The 22,713-nt window shown below is 44.9% G+C and overlaps 1 protein-coding gene across 3 annotated transcripts in view; it reads left to right on the plus strand.

The window, feature by feature from the left end:
* Positions 1-22,713, plus strand: part of kansl1b (KAT8 regulatory NSL complex subunit 1b) — a 71,976-nt gene that overhangs the window by 38,870 nt on the left and 10,393 nt on the right. For 2 of the 3 annotated variants that reach the window (XM_010892502.4, XM_010892501.4), the window contains exons 3-8: positions 11,389-11,530; positions 12,263-12,355; positions 13,427-13,533; positions 16,007-16,190; positions 19,438-19,606; positions 22,143-22,331. In XM_010892502.4, coding sequence (XP_010890804.2) covers positions 11,389-11,530; positions 12,263-12,355; positions 13,427-13,533; positions 16,007-16,190; positions 19,438-19,606; positions 22,143-22,331 — 884 coding nt within the window. The remainder of the gene's footprint in view (positions 1-11,388; positions 11,531-12,262; positions 12,356-13,426; positions 13,534-16,006; positions 16,191-19,437; positions 19,607-22,142; positions 22,332-22,713) is intronic. The other variant, XM_020050969.2, reaches the window with a different exon arrangement.

The following is a 22,713-nucleotide window of genomic DNA, read 5'->3' on the forward strand; positions in this document are numbered from 1 at the left end:
AATTGTATGCATGCTTTTTTTGTATTTTTTTTTGTAATGTTAAAATCAAGCTGATTAACAAAAATGAAACTTTTGTTAATAAGTACTTCATGTGCCAACTATTACTGACTGAGTAGTAAGCTTCTGTCCTGCATTTGAAGTATGCATCAAATTGGTTCATTCTTTTCCATAAATCATTAGACACTTGTTTTGATGTTGAAGTGGTCATTTTGAAGCGAGAACAGCTATACAAGCTCTATGACTTTTTTCCATCAACTAGCTGTCCATCCTTTGATAGTGTACCCACGCATACACACAAGTTTTTCCATCCTTGTGGGGATCTGCCCCAAACCTAAAAGTTAAACCAAGTCAAACACCAATTGTAAATACCAATTGTAAGGTTTTACTATAACCTAACCCCTAAGCCAGATAGTTTTCCTATAGTGTGGACTGGCCCCAGTGTTTTAGGATGTGTTGCCTTTGGGATTCGGGGTCTCCGTGTGTAGACATTGAACTGAATCACACACACTTCTATGTAGGAACAGGGTGGAGTTGAGCGTTAATTACTCAGCCCCGGTGAGAGGACAAGAGCGTCTCTCGTCAAGGGTGCACACTAGAGGTCGACCGATAGTTAATGTTTAAAGGCTAATAGAATAATGATAGTTTGGAGCTGGAAAAAGCCGATAGCCGATTAATCGGGCGATACCACCACACTCAGTGAAAGAAGTGACGTTGTCAGGAACGAACAATCTTTGACTTTTTAGGAACATGATAACTGTCTGGAACCGAACATCAAACTGACTGATTCTAGTATGTAAAATAACATTGTGGGTGGGAGCTACAGTGGGGAGAACAAGTGTTTGATACACTGCCGGATTTGCAGGTTTTCCTACTTACAAAGCATGTAGAGGTCTCTAATTTTTATCATAGGTACACTTCAACTGTGAGAGATGGAATCTAAAACAGAAATCACATTGTATGATTTAAAAAATAAATGCATTTTATTGCATGACATAAGTATTTGATCACCTAACAATCTGTAAGATTCCAGCTCTCACAGACCTCCTGTTCTCCACTCATTACCTGTATTAACTGCACCTGTTTGAACTTGTTTCCTGTATAAAAGGCACCTGTCCACACACTCAATCAAACAGACTCCCACCTCTCCACAGTGGCCAAGACCAGAGAGCTGTGTTTTGACATCAGGGATAAAATTGTAGACCTGCACAAGGCTGGTGAGAAGGCAACAACTGTTGGCGCAATTATTAGAAAATGGAATACTTTCAAGGTGACGGTCATCTCCCTCGGTCTGGGCTCCATGCAAGATCTCACCTCGTGGGGTATCAATGATCATGAGGAAGGTGAGGGGATCAGGCCAGAACTACACGGCAGGACCTGGTCAATGACCTGAAGAGAGCTGGGACCACAGTCTCAAAGAAAACCATTAGTAACACACTACCCCATCATGAATTCAATCCTGCAGCGCACGCAAGGTCCCCCTGCTCAAGCAGCGCATGTCCAGGCCCGTCTGAAGTTTGCCAATGGCCATCTGGAAGATCCAGAGGAGGAATGGGAGAAGGTCATGTGATCTGATGAGACAAAATAGAGCTTTTTGGTCTAAACTCCACTCGCCGTGTTTGGAGGAAGAAGGATGAGTACAACCCCAAGAACACCATCCCAACTGTGAAGCATGGAGGTGGGAACATCATTCTTTGGGGATGCTTTTCTGCAAAGGGGACAGGACGACTGCACCGTATTGAGGGGAGGATAGATGGGGCCATGTATCGTGTGATCTTGGCAACAACCTCCTTCCCTCTGTAAGAGCATTGAAGATGGGTCGTGGCTGGGTCTTCCAGCATGACAACAACCCGAACACACAGCCAGGGCAACTAAGGAGTGGCTCAGTAAGAAGCATCTCACTGTCCTGGAGTGGTATAGCCAGTCTCCAGACCTGAACCCAATAGAAAATCTTTGGAGGGAGCTGAAAGCCCGTATTGCCCAGCGACAGCCCCGCAACCAGAAGGATCTGGAGAAGGTCTGTATTGAGGAGTGGGCCAAAAATCCATGCTGCAGTGTATGCAAGCCTGGTCAAGAATTACAGGAAACATATGATTCTCTGTAATTGCAAACAATGGTTTCTGTACCAAATATTAAGTTCTGCTTTTCTGATTATCAAATACCTATGTCATGCAATAAAATGCAAATTAATGTTTTAAAAATCATACAATGGTGATTTTCTTGATTTTTGTTTATATTCCGTCACTCACAGTTGAAGAGTACCTATGATAAAAATTACAGACTTGTAAGTGGGAAAACCCGCAAAATCGTCAGTGTATCAAATACTTGTTCTCCCCACTGTATATTAGTGGTTTACGTAAATTTTTAATTTGACAGGCCTTTGGACATAAAGAACTACCGGACATATGTTTTAAATAGCCATATAATTCTAACAACCAAGCTTGCTAGCAAAACAGAGACCGCATGCTTTCAGCTGAGTTATCTTCATTAATAATGCATTAATAATGTCAGTTAACTTTAATTTAAATATGAATTATCTCAGGTACTGTACACAGTGACATTACCTTGAATTCTTGTATAGAGCCTCCTGCTCGTCGCAAGGTGATTTAGAGTCGCAAGTGACCGATAGAGGCTGGGCAGCCATCTGCCAATATTGGCACCAAGTTCTGCCGATAGCAGTTTCGGCAGATAATCGGTGCTGATTAGGACGTTTTAATCGGCCAAATAATTAATCGGTCGACCTCTAGTGCACACACGCATGCCCACCACGCATAACATTCGGACCCAGTTACTTCCTTTAACCGGTTTTCCTGGCTCAAAATTTACTTTATATGATATCTGGCTGCACACTTGGAAAAATACAAATGTCCATCCATCCATCATCTTCCGCTTATCCGGGCCCGGGTCGCGGGGGCAGCAGTCTAAGCAGGGATGCCCAGACTTCCCTCTCCCCAGACACTTCCTCCAGCTCTTCCGGGGGGGCACCGGGGCGTTCCCAGGCCAGCCGGGAGACATAGTCCCTCCACCGTGTCCTAGGTCTTCCCCGGGGTCTCCTCCCGGTGGGACGGGACCGGAACACCTTCCCAGGAAGGCGTTCCGGAGGCATCCGAAACAGATGCCCAAGCCACCTCAGCTGACCCCTCTCGATGTGGAGGAGCAGCGGCTCTACTCTGAGCTCCTCCCGGGTGACCGAGCTTCTCACCCTATCTCTAAGGGATCGCCCAGCCACCCTGTTGAGAAAGCTCATTTCGGCCGCCTGTATCCGGGATCTTGTCCTTTCGGTCATGACCCAAAGCTCATGACCATAGGTGAGAGTAGGAACGTAGATTGACCGGTAAATCGAGAGCTTTGACTTACGGCAAATTCTGTCCATAAAGATTACGAACAGAACCGGCGACAAAGGGCAGCCCTGCCGGAGTCCAACATGCACAGGGAACAAGTCTGACTTACTGCCGGCAATGCGGACCAAGCTCCTGCTTCGGTCGTACAGGGACCTGACAGCCCTTAGCAAAGGACCCAGGACCCCATATTCCCGAAGCATCCTCCACAGGGTGCTGCGAGGGACACAGTCGAATGCCTTCTCCAAATCCACAAAACACATGTGGATTGGTTGGGCAAACTCCCATGAACCCTCCTTCACCCTGTAGAGGGTATAGAGCCTGTAGAGGGTATAAATACAAATGTTATAGTGTTAAATCTGCTCTGCTGTCCATGTCCAGTTGAGCGGCTAATGCACGCTACAATGTCCCCTCTAATAGCAACCAAAATATACAAACAATATATTTATATATATTTGTATATGTATGTATGTGTATTTATTTACCGATGTGTATATGTATTTATGATATACACTCACCTAAAGGATTATTAGGAACACCATTCTAATACCGTGTTTGACCCCCTTTCGCCTTCAGAACTGCCTTAATTCTACGTGGCATTGATTCAACAAGGTGCTGATAGCATTCTTTAGAAATGTTGGCCCATATTGATAGGATAACATCTTGTAGTTGATGGAGATTTGTGGCATGCACATCCAGGGCACGAAGCTCCCGTTCCACCACATCCCAAAGATGCTCTATTGGCTTGAGATCTGGTGACTGTGGGGGCCATTTCAGTACAGTAAACTCATTGTCATGTTCAAGAAACCAATTTGAAATGATTCGAGCTTTGTGACATGGTGCATTATCCTGCTGGAAGTAGCCATCAGAGGATGGGTACATGGTGGTCTTAAAGGGATGGACATGGTCAGAAACAATGCTCAGGTAGGCCGTGGCATTTAAACGATGCCCAATTGGCACTCAGGGCCTAAAGTGTGCCAAGAAAACATCCCCCACACCATTACACCACCACCACCACCACCAGCCTGCACAGTGGTAACAAGGCATGATGGATCCATGTTCTCATTCTGTTTACGCCAAATTCTGACTCTACCATCTGAATGTCTCAACAGAAATCGAGACTCATCAGACCAGGCAACATTCTTCCAGTCTTCAACTGTCCAATTTTGGTGAGCTCGTGCAAATTGTAGCCTCTTTTTCCTATTTGTAGTGGAGATGAGTGGTACCTCGTGGGGTCTTTTGCTGTTGTAGCCCATCCGCCTCAAGGTTGTGCGTGTTGTGGCTTCACAAATGCTGCATACCTCGGTTGTTACAAGTGGTTATTTCAGTCAAAGTGGCTCTTCTATCAGCTTGAATCAGTCGGCCCATTCTCCTCTGACCTCTAGCATCAACAAGGCATTTTTGCCCACAGGACTGCCGCATACTGAATGTTTTTCCCTTTTCACACCATTCTTTGTAAACCCTAGAAATGGTTGTGCGTGAAAATCCAAGTTACTAATCTGATTGTGAAATACTCAGACGGGCCTGTCTGGCACCAACAACCATGCCACGCTCAAAATTGCTTAAATCACCTTTCTTTCCCATTCTGACATTCAGTTTGGAGTTGAGGAGATTGTCTTGACCAGGACCACACCCCTAAAGGCTAGAAGCAAACTGCCATGTGATTGGTTTTATTAGATAATTGCATTAATGAGAAATTTAACAGGTGTTTCTAATAATCCTTTAGGTGAGTGTATGTGTATATATATGTATGTGTGTATATATATTTATATATGTAGGTTACCATTTCATTTTTAATTGCATCCAGCCTTTAGTTTCTGCTTGGCTATTTTACTAGGCCCCCAAACACATTGGCTCCACAATGCTTATAGCATACAATAATATTGACTCTAATGAAATATATTCTTATGAGTGATTTCATATTTTACATGAGAATCCTAAATCCTCTTAGATATTCAGAGCCAGTGGTTTTGACACTCAATGGCTAAATGTTTTCAGGTGGCTCAGACATAATGAAGAGGGAATTATGTTGTATTGTCATTATGTTATGTTCCTGTTCATTCGACTTGCATAAGAAACACAACTGTATATACTATAGCCTTGTCGCATAGTTTTTTTTTCTCCAACCTTGCCTTGACACCACATCGTTGATCTCCCTCGTTCGACTATTTATGTTGTTAGTGACTTACGTTAATTGTATATTTTTTGCACTGTATATTGCATATATAATGTTTTTGGGGATGGTACATAAGCTAATCTGATCGTATTTGCACCAGTCATCCTCGTCTGTCTCTCGAACTTACTTAAAAATAATAATCAGTTTGGATGTAGGTTAGGGGTTACTAAGTTCTACTGAAATATTTTGACATGCTTGGGTGTAACAGAAAACTAGGATTTACTTGTTACTCAGCTCCGGTATGTCAGGACCGGTGAGGTCCTGTATGCAAGGTTGCCAGATTTCATTGGCAGTAATCTGCAAATCTCCCACGGCCTCCACAAAAAAAATAAAAAATGCTCAAACATTTTTCTTTTTAATGCTATTCTTTCTGTAAACCCGCCCAAGCCCATCATAACACACAGAGGTGGTGCAGGATTTTAGGAAGTCTTTTGACCCTGTATAACCAAGCCAGACGTAGTCACTGACATGGCTGTGGAGTTGTTCACCAAGCCAGACGTAGTCACTGACATGGCTGTGGAGTTGTTCACCAAGCCAGACGTAGTCACTGACATGGCTGTGGAGTTGTTCTCCAAACCAAACAGTGTACCGTTCCACTTACATTAAAATGACCACTTACATTAAAATTGTTTTTAGATTACAATTACATTAGTTTGCTAATTTTGTGGATTGTAGGGGTAGTACCTGGGTAGTACCTAATATTGTGGATTTTAGTGGTAGTATTTAATATTGTGGATGGTAGTGCCTTGGTTGTACTTAATATTGTGGATGGTAGTGCCTTGGTAGTACTTAATATTGTGGATGGTAGTACCTTGGTAGTACTTAATATTGTGGATGGTAGTACCTTGGTAGTACTTAATATTGTGGATGGTAGTACCTAGGTAGCACCTAATATTGTGGATGGTAGTGGTAGTACTTTGGTAGTACTTAATATTGTGGATGGTAGTGGTAGTACCTTGGTAGTACTTCATATTGTGGATGGTAGTACCTAAGTAGCACCTAATATTGTGGATGGTAGTGGTAGTACATTGGTAGTGCTTAATATTGTGGATGGTAGTGGTAGTACCTTGGTAGAACTTAATATTGTGAATGGTAGTATCTAGGTAGCACCTAATATTGTGAATGGTAGTGGTGGTACCTAATATTGGGAATGGTAGTGGTGGTACCTAATATTGTGGATGGTAGTGGTAGTACCTAATATTGTGGATTATAGTGGTAGTACCTAGATACTGTAATTCCCTGTTTATAACCCACAACGTGTTCAAACCGCACCATTCATTTTATAGCTTTGTGTGTATACAAACCCGTTTATTAACCACACCCATACATAAACCGCATTTGCCCAGACATTTGACCTTTCGCAAAACCCCTCTCCCAAACGGTCTGTTTCCAATCCTACCTTAGCAACTGGTCGCTACTTGAAGGTCCGTCAAGCTTTTGTTCTCAAAATGGTGAAACGGTGTGCCTTCACTACGACACCTGCTGCAAATCCAACAGCAGGTACCCAAAAGTCTAGAGGGGGGAGTTTACAATTTACAGGGACTTCTCTGGGGTTGTTAAATGCTGTAGTCAACATTTATACATAATTATTCATTAGACAACAATGTTATCTAACGCTGAAGTTATAGTTATTTTTGCTAACGTGACCATCTGCTGCAAGGAAATTGCAGCAAAGCCTTTTATGCAGCAGGTAGGGATCCTAAGCAAAGTTCCCTGGCTGTTGCTGAAAACGAGAATGTGTTACCAGTCATACTTACCTTAATTTTTTTTTTAAATAACCTGGCAGTGACTAAAATGTCTTTCCGGAACTTTAAATCAATCAAATAATTGGGATAATTTTACCGGCCCCCATAAGTAAAATAGCAATTTTGTGATTAAAGTTTAGTGTTGAGGTTTTGTTTAGAATTAGTTGCTCTTGAGCGTAGGATTCAGCTAAGGTTTAGGATTTTAAATGGGATTAATGTTTTGAATGGGAATAATGTTGAGGGTACTCATCGTCCACGGTGATGTGATGAAGTGTGTTTGTGTATTGCGAGATTCAGCAAAACTCTACTAGTCAGAGATGAGAAATGAGTGGTACTTGTCCCTCACACACATTCAAAATTGCTGTTTTCAAAGTCAAGTAAGATGGCTGTGTTGCCGAAAGCCGGGTCCTTTAAGCGCATACTGAAAAAGAGTCATAATAAAAATTGAATTGAATTAAAGGTCCTGTTATTTCCTGTCAGAACCTTTGAGATCTACCAAAGTCAGCCTGGCCTTGTCTCTGTCGGGCTACAGGGGAGACGGTGGTTCTGGTTGAACACCCTGCTTTCGTTAGTGTATATTTTATCTTATTGTGTTTCGCAGCTCCCTGTGTTTGTAGGCCTCTTCAGTTACGATGCTGGTTTTGTCTGAAGCGGTCTGCTTCATTCTCTCCTGCTCTCTTCATTTTCTCTCTTCTGCATTGGGGAAAGGAGAGAGAATGAGATTGTGGCTACTTCCTGTCTGCCTCCTTCCTGCTTCCTGTTTCTGTATGGATTTGGGGTCCTCATTGTGTTGTTACAGCAGAAGGCAGCAGCAAAAACAATTTTCCCTTTGCCTCTCTCTCCCCTTATCTCTTTTTCTCCCCAAAGCACAGCACTCTGTCTCTTTCTCTTCCCCTCATTCCACAGTTGTACAGGTCTGATCGTCTCTGGCCCCGGTTCCCAGTAATAAAGGCCTTCATCAACCATTGCCAACTAGACATGTCGCTTGTTCTTGCTCTCCTCCGCTGCCCCCAGTGGCTGATTGTAGTACCGCAGTACGTGGCCTACTAAATATCTGCCCCTCCCCCACTCTATTATTAGTCAAAAAGGAAACGTGTGACTGAACAAAAAATGACAGCTTTCATTTAAAATGTTTAGGAAGAAGTGGAATCAGGCATTAGAGAGCAGTGCTGGTCCGTTTGGCTAGACACAGAGGCAGTTGTTACTTCATTGTACTTGACCTTGGTTTTCTTCTGTCTCCTCCACCCAGTAGCCAAGGTTTGTGGTTCTGTGTGGCTTGTTGATAATCCGGTTATTAAACTGCGAGTGAAGTAAAGGTGTGGCGTTTCATGGGGGTAAAGAACACCGTATACATCGATGACTACCTTTCCTCTTTGGTTGCTGGACCACACGTCTGTTCTCTTCTGATCTAGGTCTCTTCCACAGTGTGCATATATCTTCACACATGGCTAATAGCTGCAGGGAGGGTGGGTGTGTGTGTGTGACTGCTAATTATTCTGTGTGCGTGTGTGTGTGAGAAGTCATAAGAAGCATTTTCTCATATCTTCTTCCTGGAGGGAAAGTAGTATATTTATATCCAGCCATCTCATGAGTTTGTGTGTGAACTAGGGTTGGGCGGAATCCATGTTGTAATTAGCTTCTCTTCTTACTCTATCCAATACTATCAAAATGCTGTTAGCTAACAAAATCATATCAAGTGTTATCTGACGCAGGTTTTGTTGACAACATGTAGACTAACAGTCTTTAAAAAAGTTTAAATGAGCTGTAAAAAATAAAAAGCACAAGGAACATATAATATACAGTATGTTCAGAATCCCCCCCCCCCCCCAATATCCTGACACTTTGTGTGTGTGAGAGATGCTTCTCCAAAGCTGCACACAAGACATGTTCACACTGCACCTTAGCCTAGGGCAAGGAACTTCCTAAGCCCTGGGCTAAACAAGTGTTCACACTTGCATGTTTTGAAGTGGGCTACCACCACCCTTAGCCTGAGGCTAGCTGGCTCTGCTCGGGAGCGTGGTTTGCACTGACTATTCAGGGCTAGCCCCAGAGACACGGTGACAAAATAACCAGTGTGAAACGGGGTCAAGAACAAAACTATAGAACGTTTATTGTCCAATCACAGAACCTGCCCTTTCATTTAATTTACATACATTCGTGACGCGCGCCATTACCAACAGCTCCATCTGTTTTGGTCCTTTCACTCTGCAAACTTTGGCCGTTTCATTATACCTGCTAAATCTTAGCAAAATAGTTATTGCAGCTTGCTTTGGACGTAAATCTAGCAAATATGTTGAAAGAAGGAAGGTTGGCTAACGTTTATCTTTCTTTGCATTGTTTTAACAAAGTTGTCCAAGGAAATACCGACAGGTTGGGCATCTTGATCAACCGTCGTTAATTAAATCATGGTAGTATAACATTGATCGTGTGTCAATGATGTAGGCTACTGTAACATTATTTGCATGCCAGAGAGAACGTAACATTTGTAGCTTATCATATAATGTATTATAGTATTGTTATTTTGTCTGTCAGCCCAGGGCTTAGGAGTACAAGTGGGAGTTGTTAGCTATTCCGTGCCCAGCGTCTCGCTCGCTCTGCCCCGCGTCTCTCGCTCTGCGCCGCGTCTCTCGCTCTGTGCCCCGCGTCTCTCGCTCTGTGCCCCGCGTCTCTCGCTCTGTGCCCCGCGTCTCTCGCTCTGTGCCCCGCGTCTCTCGCTCTGTGCCCCGCGTCTCTCGCTCTGTGCCCCGCGTCTCTCGCTCTGTGCCCCCGCGTCTCTCGCTCTGTGCCCCCGCGTCTCTCGCTCTGTGCCCCCGCGTCTCGCGCGCTCTGCCCAGCGTCTCGCGCGCTCTGCCCAGCGTCTCGCGCGCTCTGCCCAGCGTCTCGCGCGCTCTGCCCAGCGTCTCGCGCGCTCTGCCCAGCGTCTCGCGCGCTCTGCCCAGCGTCTCGCGCGCTCTGCCCAACGACGCGCTCGCTCTCTCTCTCTCGCTGCCCAGCGACGCGCTCGCTCTCTCTCTCTCGCTGCCCAGCGACGCGCACGCTCTCTCTCTCTCGCTGCCCAGCGACGCGCACGCTCTCTCTCTCTCTCGCTGCCCAGCGACGCGCACGCTCTCTCTCTCTCGCTGCCCAGCGACGCGCACGCTCTCTCTCTCTCGCTGCCCAGCGACGCGCACGCTCTCTCTCTCTCGCTGCCCAGCGACGCGCACGCTCTCTCTCTCTCTCTCTCTGCCCAGCGGGGGCGACTGCCAGGCTCCCTGGCCAGTTGTGGAATACTTGGTGGAACGGTGGCAGCTGTAGTTGTGTAATTGTGTACATAGTGTGCCTCTGCTATTTAAGTGACGGAAGAAGTGTGAGGAAATGCTATCAAAGTTGAGCAGCTTGGTACAACATTGGAAGTACTGTCAGGGCTTCAAGACTTATGACTAAAGGTCATTGGCTGGTCACTGGGGGAAATGGAAATATTATAAATGTTTTGATGTTTTTGGCTTTATATCCGGTAACTAAGTCTTGCAAGTTTTATGAAAGATGTTTAGCCTAGTTATAAAGGCTTAATCCATTGCTGTTATTTATGTGACATTACTAAACGCCAGGTCACTATCCTCCGTCAAAACACACAATTTCTCTTGATTAAACACTGGGAATCATTTTCTCAGAGAACGTAAGGGTCTGGTGTGTCAACGCATCAAACCATGTGTCCTTTTGCAAAATAGAATCAATTGTGGTGATTGGATTTTCTGAAATTAGTCGCAGAATGGGCAGAAATGCAGACGCAACAACCTTAAATTGTATGTCATTTAATGCTTAAAAAAATATTGAAGAAATATTGGACTAATATGATATTTGGCTACAAAAGTGACCCCCCCCCCCCCCAACAAAACCTCACCCTGGGTTTATTTTCAGACAAAGCGGCAGAGTCTGACAGTTTCCTGCCCTCTGAATGAAGACAGGCTTAGCTAAGGTCACTCTTGTGAAAGTGTACGGTTGCTCCCTCAAAAGCCAAATCCGTGCCGTTGACATCCTCATACGTACTTTGCACAGTAGCCTTGGGACGAGGACACCCATCCCCCCCCACACACACACACACACCCTTCTGTCTGGTGTCTGACCTGTTGTCCTGTCTTCCTCCGCCCCACAGGTGGAGACGCGCAGAAGGGCGCTTCGCGGCAGAAAGGGCCTCCATCGTCAGCCACTGGAACTGGCTGCAGGCCCACGTGTCCGACCTGGAATACCGCATCCGACAGCAGACGGACATCTACCGACAGTTACGCTGCAACAAGGTCAGGAAGAACGACAGCTGCGCTTGTATACAGGGATATGTCAACAAGCTAACCAAGTTATTTTTGTTGTTTTTGCTTTTTAACATGGTTAACATGTTTATGTCTCTGCTGTTACCGAGGAAGTGGAAGGTACTTCCTGATGCAGTTGCTGACTAGTTTTAGTTCAATGGTTAATTGTCTACCCGAGATGCTACTATTTATCCTTTTGACGTCCTGTTGTGTGATTGCATGTTTCTTTATGATCGTTGCCCTCAGCCTCATGGGTTGCCCTGGTAACAAACCAAAGAAGAGATGTGGGGGGTGGAAAGGGTCGGGGCACAACAAGATTAATGTCAATGTCATTGGTAGAAGCATTGCAGTTCACCATCTCTTACACCTCGTGCTCAAAATACCTCTGCTCTCACCTTGACAACGGATAAGAAAGTCTCAGAAACCTGTGCGATGTCTCTACTTCTGACTCACTTCTCTCCTTCCTGTCATCCTCTGCTCTTTTCTCTCCCTTTTCTCACACTCCACCCGTCCTCCTTTATTGCGAATGGAACATCGAAGCTTTCTGTTCCGATGTTTGTTTTGGCTAGCCGTTCTGTTTACATTTCTAGTGTGTTGTCTGGACGGCTCTTTGCGGGCCCTGTCTGTGGCCACCAGACCCTGCTGTGTTGGTGCCACTGCTGGCCACCTGCAGTGTTATTCACCAGGAGAGTTCACCAATGGCCTGTGTCTGCGCTCTCGTAGGGCTCCGTAAGGCTGGCAGAGACCGCCCCCATTGACCTGCCACCCGGTGACGGGGAGCTGAAGGCGGAGCTTCTCGGTTGCATGGTAACACAGGTAAACAAGGTCTGATGATGTAATCGTCCGATCAGATCCTCGACCCCGCTGGTAGTCTTAGCCATGTGCTCAGCATAAGTGTTGATTCAGTTGAATGGTTATTTCATTTGAATCCGTTGATTCAGTTGAATGGATAATTCATTTCAACTCAGTTGATTTTAGTTGAATGATTAATGTACTTTAATTAGTTGATTGTGTTGAATGGTTAATTTCCTTTACCCAGTTGTCTCATTTGGGTGGTTAATTTATATATACAAGTAGATCAGTTTGCTGGTTAGTTTATTCCAACCAGTTGAGTCAGTTGAATGGTTAATTTGCTTTACCCAGTTGATTCAAGTTGAAAGCTTAATTCAATCCAATCAGTTGATTCAGTGAAATGATAAGTTTATTTCGACCAGTTGATTCAGTTAAATGGTTAACTTCAGCCAGTTCCGTCAGTTGGCTGACCTCCAAACTGTACAGCCCTTTGTATGAATGGTTGGCATGAGTGTGTGTCCTGGACGTTGTGGTGGGCTGGAGTAAAAGGCTGCACGACAAACTGGACCCTTTCACACATTCAGTCTGGTGGGAAAAGGGCTTTTAATAGAAGCCATAGTTGGCCCACAGTGAAGGACCAAATTAAATGAGAAATGCCGAGGTTCCTTTTTGACAAACCAGGTCCAGTTTAAACCTGAACATGTCTCATCTGTGTTACATAGTGTTCAGTCACGTTGTGTTTGGATGTGTTCAGGGAGAGAGATGTCAAGATAGCACCCTGGCGCCGTGCCCTCCCACCCCTGTGCCCCCAAAAATAAAAGGAAAGCAACAGAGGAACAGGACTCCCCATGGAGTCCCAGGCAGCCTCTAGGACCCAGGAGGAAGGAGACAGACAGGGGGAAAAAACACAGTAGTGGCCTTTGTTTCGTCATTCTAAGTGGTGTTGACCTTTTTATCCATTCAGTAGTGGCCGGGGGAATTCACCGGGAGGCCGTTGTTGTTTTCTGGGCCGGGCCGTGGAGGGTTAGGGTTTGGAAAGAGTGTTCAGGCGGGGAGTCCCGTGGTCGCTGTGCCAACCTTGTCTTTTGATTCCAGGAGTGCGGATCAGATGGCGGGGCAGAGGGTCCCGGATTGGTTGCCGCGGAAACAGGCCTGCGGAAAAGCTGTGCGTCCGGGAAACCGGTTAACGGCATCATCAACAGGTACGGCGCCACCGACTGACCGAATCGCCCCCCTCCATCCAGCCCATGCTCTCATCACCTGGACGGCGCCAGTTGGAGCAGGAGAACGGGGATGTTTTGCCTGTGATTCTGTCTCATAAACTGGATGCTTTGAGTCCTGAATGCTGAGCGGGCTGATATGGTATATGAGGCTGTAAAGCACTGGTATGACATCACATCACCTTTTACTGCTCTAATTGAGTTGGTAACCAGCTCATGAGCACATAAAGGCATCTAGGTGGTTTGCGATATATTGCCAATGTACCACGGCTAAGAGCTGTTGGGTTGTGGCTATGAACGGGTCTTAGCCATAGTATATAAAGCCTTATTGCTTACATATACCACGGCTGTTTATCAGCTGGTTTGCATTCAGTATTCAAACCACCCTCTTTGTAATTGTAGTATTAGTTCATTATTGCAGGCTCCTTCAGTGTAATATGGATGAGTTGCTGGCCCTGTGTCATCCATGTGTCGTCATACCAGATTTAACCATTATTATGATCATTATTCTGTCTCCGTATGTAGTCAGTGGGTCGATCAAATCCCTAGGTACCTAATAAGTGCATACGTCGTTGTAGGGCTGTTTAGATAATCAATAAATCTACAGGTTTAGCCTAAGCCTCCCCCAATATTTTTTTTGGTTGTTTCTTTGGGTCCGACATAAACCAACTAATCAATAATGAAATTGGTTGCCAGCTGTTTTCCTCAACGTTATTGAAATTGTTTGGACACTGAATTTGGCGTTGGACAATAGCAATTCAGGGTATGATTGTGGTGGTGTGGCTGACAGTCGCAGAATTTCATTAGTCTTTAGCTAAGACAGGAATCTATTTTATAATCAGAAACTGTGACAGATCGTGTTTTTGGCCCCAAGCTGATACATGATAGTACAGTAAATGACCAAAACTAATGTAAAATCCATGATGACAAGGCATGTAACATCGATGACATCCATGAGAAATGGCTAGGGCTGTCCCAAATAAATTCTTTAGGGCTCCGAAGCTTCGGTTGGGATCAGCAGTGTATACTGAGGTGTTGTTGGGCTGCAACATTTCTCTGGTGTGGGCTGAGATGTATGGCATAGTACTGAAACAATTGTTTTTCTGTTTAATTAACGTATTAAAGGATATTTTTAAGCATTTTGTTCTACAATTTTGCATATCACAGATAAATATAGACCGACATAAATGCTTATAATATTAGCTTCTGAATCCGAGACAACGCCTAACAAAGCGCTGTGAAACAGAAGCTCAGAAACTGCATAGTCCTACTACATCCAAGATATTTAAGATTTCTAATTCTTTGTATGGCACAGTATGGCATAACATGGAAATGAAATTTGTCCTGGGCATTAAAACCTACACACCCATTTACAGCCGTGTGAAGTCGCCGTGCTGCAGGCAGCTGCAGTCCAGTGAACTTAGAACAAGGCAGGTAGCGCAATTAGCACAGTAATAACAGCAGCAGAACACATTTCAAAAAACGAACAATATCTTTTCTGTCTTGAAAATAAATGAATCCCAATGTTATGTGAGGAAGGAGGAAGAGCCCGTCGCAGGAGAGGTTGCACAAATGCAGGTTTATTGCTGAACAAAACACTTGCACCCTGTGTAAAACCAAAGGTACTGCACCACACAGTTAACCCCAAATAATAATAATGCGCAACCAAACAGAAGAGAGTGAAATCTTTTCATGTTAGGCGTTATTTGTTTCCTGCTTAAAGAAAATAAATGTATGAAATTACATAGCATTTTGTCGGGGCCAGAATATTATTTTCGTGTTAACCGATTTTTCTTGTTAAGCGTTTCATGTTAACCTTACAACTATTTTCCAAGCAACTTAGTACTTACAGCATTCAAGTGATTTAAAAAAAAACTTGTTTTCTCAATGTGGTAGGCCAGTTTCAAATTACATCTGACAAACTGCCTTTCTCTTGTCTTTGTTTGATTTAAAGTGCTCACACACAGTTGAGCTCTTTGGCACTTTGTCCAGAAATACACTGCGCGTGTACAAATGACTATGCGCATGAGGGTTCCTACACACATCACACAATTGGGAAGCTTCAACTGTTGCCAACTGTGCCCGCTACACTAGGCGCGTTACCGTTCAACAACAAATACCTGATTCTTGTGTACAATGAATGAAGCCATATATGTGTGGCAACAACTGCTTCATGCCAATATTAGACGGCCTAGGTGACCTGAAGCGTGATGTTCACTGCTGTGAGTGAGAGGGATGTCAGGCGTCATCAGAATTTTTTCTGGGCAGTTCGCCTTTATTGATAGCCTACAATGAAAACGAAATACCTACCCAATGAACAAATATTCGGGTCTAGCCCTACAAATGGCACGTAATATCTATGATAAAAAAGACATGCGACATCCATGACAAAAAGTTTTAGCATTAGACTGTAACGTGTATTATTGATAAGTAACCTTTTCCTTCCTTCCTGTAGCCTGCGATCTGGTTCTCCAGAATGTTCTGAGCTGGAGGAGCAGCTGAGGAAGCAGCAGGCCTCCTCCCAGCTACAGCGCTCCCTCCAGGATGACACATGCGTTGCGGCTCGCACACGCCCCCTCCTCAGCTGCAAGAGACGACGCCTAGTCAGACCAAGCACTGTCACCAACCTCAACCGCAAGGTGGGAGACGTGTGTGTGATGGCTTCTATTGGTGATATATATAATTATGCACGTTATGGATGTCTTTGTTTGCTAAATGGGTTGACTGTGTGATGGTGTGTCAGTGTCCTTGTGTATTGAACACCTGTATTGAAGGACACTGTTTTGAACTACACAAAGGTGTCAATGCCCCGTGCATTCTTACAGTGGTTGACTCAGTGTATGTAGGAGTGCTAGGTTTTCATGAAGGGGGTACTGTGTGTGATAAGGTGGCCAGTGTGTGTGGGTGGTGTAGAATTGCTGTATATGAACGGCAAGTGGTGTTGGTGTTCTGTATACAAACAGCGGGTCGTGTAGCTGTCCTGTATGTGAAAGATGGGTGGTGTAGACATCCTGTATGTCAACGGTGGGTGGTGTGGACCTCCTGCATGTCAACGGTGGGTGGTGTAGATGTCCTTTATGTCAACGGTGGGTGGTGTGGTTTTCCTGTATGTCAACGGTGGGTGGTGTGGACCTCCTGCATGTCAACGGTGGGTGGTGTAGATGTCCTGTATGTCAACGGTGGGTGGTGTAGATGTCCTGTATGTCAACGGTGGGTGGTGTAGATGTCCTGTATGTCCACGGTGGGTGGTGTAGATGTCCTGTATGTCCACGGTGGGTGGTGTAGATGTCCTGTATGTCCACGGTGGGTGGTGTAGATGTCCTGTATGTCCACGGTGGGTGGTGTAGATGTCCTGTATGTCCACGGTGGGTGGTGTAGATGTCCTGTATGTCAACGGTGGGTGGTGTAGATGTCCTGTATGTCAACGGTGGGTGGTGTAGACGTCCTGTATGTCAACGGTGGGTGGTGTAGACGTCCTGTATACGAGCAGCGTGTGGTGTTAACCTATTGTGCTATCTTCATAGCGAAGGTACATTTCTGGGGAGGAATTAAGTAGTAGTTATTGCCTGAATGGTTTAGTACTCTTTCTTATTGGCTAAAAGGTTTAGAACCCTTTCTTACTGGCTGAATGATTTAGAAGACTTTTGCACTGGTCTGTTTACTAATTTAGCGCCTGGTATCACCAGACAGGCCAAAACAGGTAGTCTAAATAAAGTAACTTAAATCAAGCATTTTTGAAAACAGTGACTTTTATTACATTATTCATTATTTTAAAACATCTCTTACACTAAAAGGGCATTATCAAATTGATGGGCCTTTAAGAATTGTCATTAGTCTCCTGGAGAGAGAAGAAGCGTGCATGCGTGCGTGTGCCCTCATACACACACACACCGGCCAAATCCCTAATGATGCCCTACATTGGCTCACAACTCTCCCATTGGCACAAAGGTTTTGTACAAAGCTGAGGAACTAATGGGTGTAGGGGCTAATTAGCCCTTCTAGCGCCCCTCCCTGTGGTTCTGCAACGATACAGCCATCGTGAACGAAGTGCATAATTGGGACATCTGCATTTGTTACTCTGACAGGGTTATCGATTCCTTCTACCCGCTCATTGAAATTCCCCCTCAAGAGTTTTGTCATCTACAAGTCGCAACGGAGGGTGTCCCTCATGTGGGCCAGGGGACAGTGTGATTACCTGATGGGGTTTCAGCGATGCCCGACAGTGCTGCTGTTCCTTCGGTGTGTTTTGAGCAGCATGCATAGGCTTTTGTCTGCCTCACTGTGACCTCTAGTAGCCTGGTGGTGAACCCGAAGAGACGCTGACACTCGTTTTATCCGTTGTGCTTTGTTGTTGTGTTGTTATTGTGTTTGTTGTGTGTGTGATGTTTTTGTGTTGATGAGGAACCGTTACTGTGGCTGATCGAGTTGCGTTATTTTTTTTTTTGAACGTCAGAAGGATAATGTGCCCATAGTCTGTCTGTCTTCCGGCTGTAGTTCAGCATGGAGGAGGGCTGTGGTGGCAGCACTTTTATTACATGTCCGTTTGAAATGCAACTGTCACATTTGCGGGGATTGTAGTGTGTAGGCTAGCTGTCTTCCACCTATCTGTTCCCCTAAGACCTAGTCCTTTACCTGAAGTGGCCTTGGAATAGATGCCAAGTCTATGTTCCTGCATCTTTCTCAAACCCAGTATGAGCCTGGAGGCTAGTTGGACTGAGATGTATGACACTGGCAAGAGCTCTCCAATGGCACCCAGGGCTGAGTGATCTTTCAAAGGAACTGTCTGGTTTGTCAAGATTTTCTTCAAAATATTACCTATGAGTAATTTCAATTCAGTTTCCAATTCCTTTCCAAAACAGTGATTGGTAAATTGTGTTCTAGACTTTGGCCTGCCAATCCTCCTTAAGATAAGGACATTTTTTAAGCCTTTTATTTATCCCATGAAATCAAGCTGAGACCAAGGTTTCTCTTACAGTGGAGCCCTGTATTACAATAAAACACTGTCTGTTTGACATCTAAGATTAAAGCCTGAGATGGGGTCTTTGATGTGACAAATAACTGCAGGACTGACCAAAACTCCTCAGGTGAAAAATAAGAGAATATGAACGTTGGAAAGGTGTGATTTCTCCCTGAACTGTAACGTTGAAGGAGTGCTGGTATTGGATCTGAGGCTGTGAGCCATCAGACAGTCGCCTGTTCCCATGTAGTGTAAAGGCCCCTGCAGGGAGAACCTGTGGTTGGCAGACCACCGGTTGGGGCCTAGGAGTGCTGATTTGGGCTCCGTTTTGCCTCTTTAAATCACACTGAACACTGTATTGGACACAGGACTGGCTGATCTGAGGCCAGCATCCCTAGCCTGTTTAGAAGAAGGAAACGCTCCCATAACACGAACGTCCTGTGAACAAACTATTCTGTTGGCTGCGCTCATTTCAGATGGAGACTAAAGCAATAAACTTAACTGAAGAATGCCAGCTTATCTTGTTGAACCAGCAACGCCAGCGTTTCAAAGGCTCAGCCTGCTACTGTCATGGTAGTCATGTAACCCGTGCTAACTTTGTCTTTTATTGGGTGTTTTAAAAAACTGGGGGTTGATCAGATCATCAGTGTGTTGGGAGAAGCCATCGCATGTGGTCTGTTTTGTTGCAGTCTGACGTACTCTGCAAGTGAAATGCTTTTCCAAATTCTATTTGATGGAGAAGCGGCGGTAGTTCCTGGGAGATGATCACCGATTGGGTTCCAGCCACGTCAGTGATTGTGGTCTCCTACTGTGTCATATCACTTCCACCGCCCCACACTCGTCCTGGCTGTTATAGTGTAAACGGTTACATTAACGATCCACCCCTTTTCCCCTCCTCCTCCCCCTGTTCTTCCCCCTGTCCCCCATAGGTGCAGAAGATGGGCGTCCCTGTTGGCTGTGGCTGTGAGGTTAACCCCCAGTGTGTGACGTGTGGGGGCCACCCTGCGCCTCACTCAGAGCCCCAGTACGACCGCCCTTTACTGGAGAGGCTCTCCCAGTTCGACCCCTGTGTCCACCCCATCCTCTCCCTGGCAGATGGTGAGATTCATATTAGCATGTAACTTTGCATTCATTGTGCTGGGTCAAGGGTCCCGGGTTCAGTCCACCCACTATAATTGTGTATGCATGTACCTAATTTATTGGCTGTGCAACCTAGACATTTAGTTTAGGCAGCGGTGTGCCAAAAAAAAAATTTGCTTTCTAATTTCTAATATGTTTTGTTGTTCATCTACATTCTATTTTGCACCTCAAGTGATTCTCCATGTACGTCCTCCCCTTGCTTATGTGGGAAATGTCTGGGAGGGAACAGCAGCCCCGCCCCGTTTTTTAGAACCCTGAAATATAACGGTGGTCCTGTTGGACGCCATGGCAACTCCTTCCCCACACTCAGGGGCCGACTCAGACCTGGGCCACCAGGTGGCTGCTTTATAATTGTCAGTCAGAGGAGAAAACTAATGATGCATTAACCTGACTTGAATGTCTGCTACTTTGCGGAACGGTTCACAGTAGTGGAGCTCTATGAGAAAAGGCCCCACCTCCGGCTGTTTGTTTAGAGATTCTAGGTACAATTAAAAGGCCTGCATCTTGGTTACGTGTAGGTATGTATGGCTGGATCATTTCAGTCAGGTATGTAGGGGCAAGTCTGTGTATTGATTTATAGGTTAACAATAAAACCCTCAAATCAGCCCTAACCCTAACAGGCAGCCAGTGTAAGGACAGTACAGGAGTAATGTGTTCAATTTTTTTTGTTCTAGTTAGGATTCTAGCAGCACTAATTTAAGTTTATTATTTATTTATTTTTCTGGGTAACCAGAAAGAAGAGCATTGCAGTAATCTAGTCTAGAAGTAACAAAAGCATGGATTTGTTTTTCTGCATCAGTTTTTGATATAAAGTTTCTGGTTTTTGCAATGTTTCGAAGATGAAAATAATGTTCATCAAAGGAGAGATCAGGGTCAAGGGTAACGCTGAGGCTTCTTACAGTTTTTTGGGATATGACCATGCAGCCGTCAAGGTTCACAGTGAGATCTGCTAACACAGCACTTTGTTTCTTGGGTCATAAAACAAGCATTTCTGTTTTTCTTGAGTTTAATTTAACGATCATTCCACCAAATTCTGGTTGATTTTGGCCGTGGTGGGTACAATATGTATTTCATCAGCAGTCCATCCTATCTTAATTCAAAATCTTACATTATTACATTATACGGTGTAGTGTTTCAGTAGCTTTTTTTAAAGGGGGCATAAAATACTTTTAAGTCACACGTGAGTGTGTGTGTGTGTGTGTGTGTGTGTGTGTGTGTGTGTGTGTGTGTGTGTATATATATATAGCAAAATGAAAATGTACCACTGTTTTCAAAGTATTTCTGACATTTTGTTTAATAGCTGTACTATTTCAACCACGCACACCAATTGCAGCAACATTAAAAAATATATATTTGACAGAAAAGGGCAAAAATACAGAGGGAGTTTTTACTGTAGAAGCTAGTGGGCTCTCACTAATGCGACATTAAAAATGTAAATTGCACACCCATGTTGAAAGATCTCAAAATGTAACTAAATGGGTCAAAGTCTGGAGCCCTGTGTTGTCCGGGAAAAAAGTTGACTACCTCTTACATAGGCTACGTACTGAGCTTAATTTGAGATGAAGCTTTCATTACTACCTGCTGCAATCCAATCAGGAGTCATTGTTCCACACACTGTAACGTCTATTTTATTCAGGCTGATTTCTCCTTGTGTGCTCCTTGCCACATGCCTCTGATGCTGTAGTATAAGCCTGTAATGTTGGCCTGGTAAGATTAGAGGCGTAGGGTAATGGACACTGGGCAAGATGAAGAGAACAGAATGAAAGGAGGCCAAATCCTCAGGGGTTGAGCTGGCGGAGGGTGGAGAGACTCAGCGTTCTCAGACTCAACCTGCCCAAGTCCTCCCCCTGGTGGAGGTTACTGGCACTCCAACCTGTCACGGCTCAACTGTGCACTGCACTACTCCCTCTTGCTGCCTCTTTCTCTATCTTGCTGTCTTTACCTCAGTCCGGCCTCCCTGTCTCTACCTCTACCTCGCTGTGTCTGCCTCTCCCAACAGTTCTTTCTTTCTCTACCTGTACCCCTTTATCTCCCCACCTTTCTCTGCCTCTCACTCCCTCTTTCTCTACCTCGCCCTCTCTCTCTGTCAGTCCCAGATGGGCCTTTTGCACATGAGGAGCTGGCTGAATAGGCATAAGAGATGAGAGCATCAGATGTCTGGGTCTGGTGAGGTGTATAGGACTGGCTGGAGATGGGGTTGCTCAGCCACCCAGTCTGAACTAGGTCAGCTGGTGTGAGAGGGCTGGTTGATGTGGTGCTTCTGTGTGTGTAGACGGTTGGGAGGGATCCAAGATGGCCGCTGTACCTGGGTTTCATATAATGGTGGTGAATGTTATGGGTAGATGGGGTCTGGAGTTGCTCATATTGCCTGACGTTCTCCATGAGTTTAGGTCCACCTAATGCAGCTAACGTAGGTTGTTGTGTTTCCAATCATTTTTGCTGAAGAAAATAATATCTGCTCCTAACCGTGACACCAATGTGCGTGTGTGTGTAGATGTCACCACAGGTCTGCACCTGCAGCGTGTTCTCCAGTCCCACTGGAGCAGCCGGCCGTTGGAGAAGATCAAACCCCAGAAGAAGCTCTCCCTGAAACACAAGCTCTCAACGGGACGTCAGCGCGACCCCTCTGCCTTCTCTAAAGATAAACACAAGATGACCAACTCCTCCCTGCTCTCCACTGTCCGTAAGTGCACTGCCTCCCTGTGAGAGACGCTCATAGTTACATGTTATTCGGAAAGCTCCCTGCCTTTTTCCATGAAGCAAAAGGTGTCCCTGTTGTATATTTATTTCCTTCACCTTAAATATTGTGTAACACAACATACTTAAATGTACACTGCATGCTCATCTGCAGGAATAATCGCAGTATTTTGCTAAACTCTCTGGAGATAGTAATCATGGGCTGAGGGTGTGTTGGTGTAATTGGACTGTCAGTGTTCCTAAAACAACAGTTGAAATATTTGTAATAGAAAAATGATTATAATATTATAATAATATTCAAATATCTGTGTTTAACATTGTGGCACCAATTAGACAAATTGTATGTTGGTTTAAGTGCTTAAAATACA

The sequence above is a fragment of the Esox lucius genome, chromosome 11 (assembly GCF_011004845.1).
Source record: "Esox lucius isolate fEsoLuc1 chromosome 11, fEsoLuc1.pri, whole genome shotgun sequence".
Lineage (NCBI taxonomy): Eukaryota > Metazoa > Chordata > Actinopteri > Esociformes > Esocidae > Esox > Esox lucius.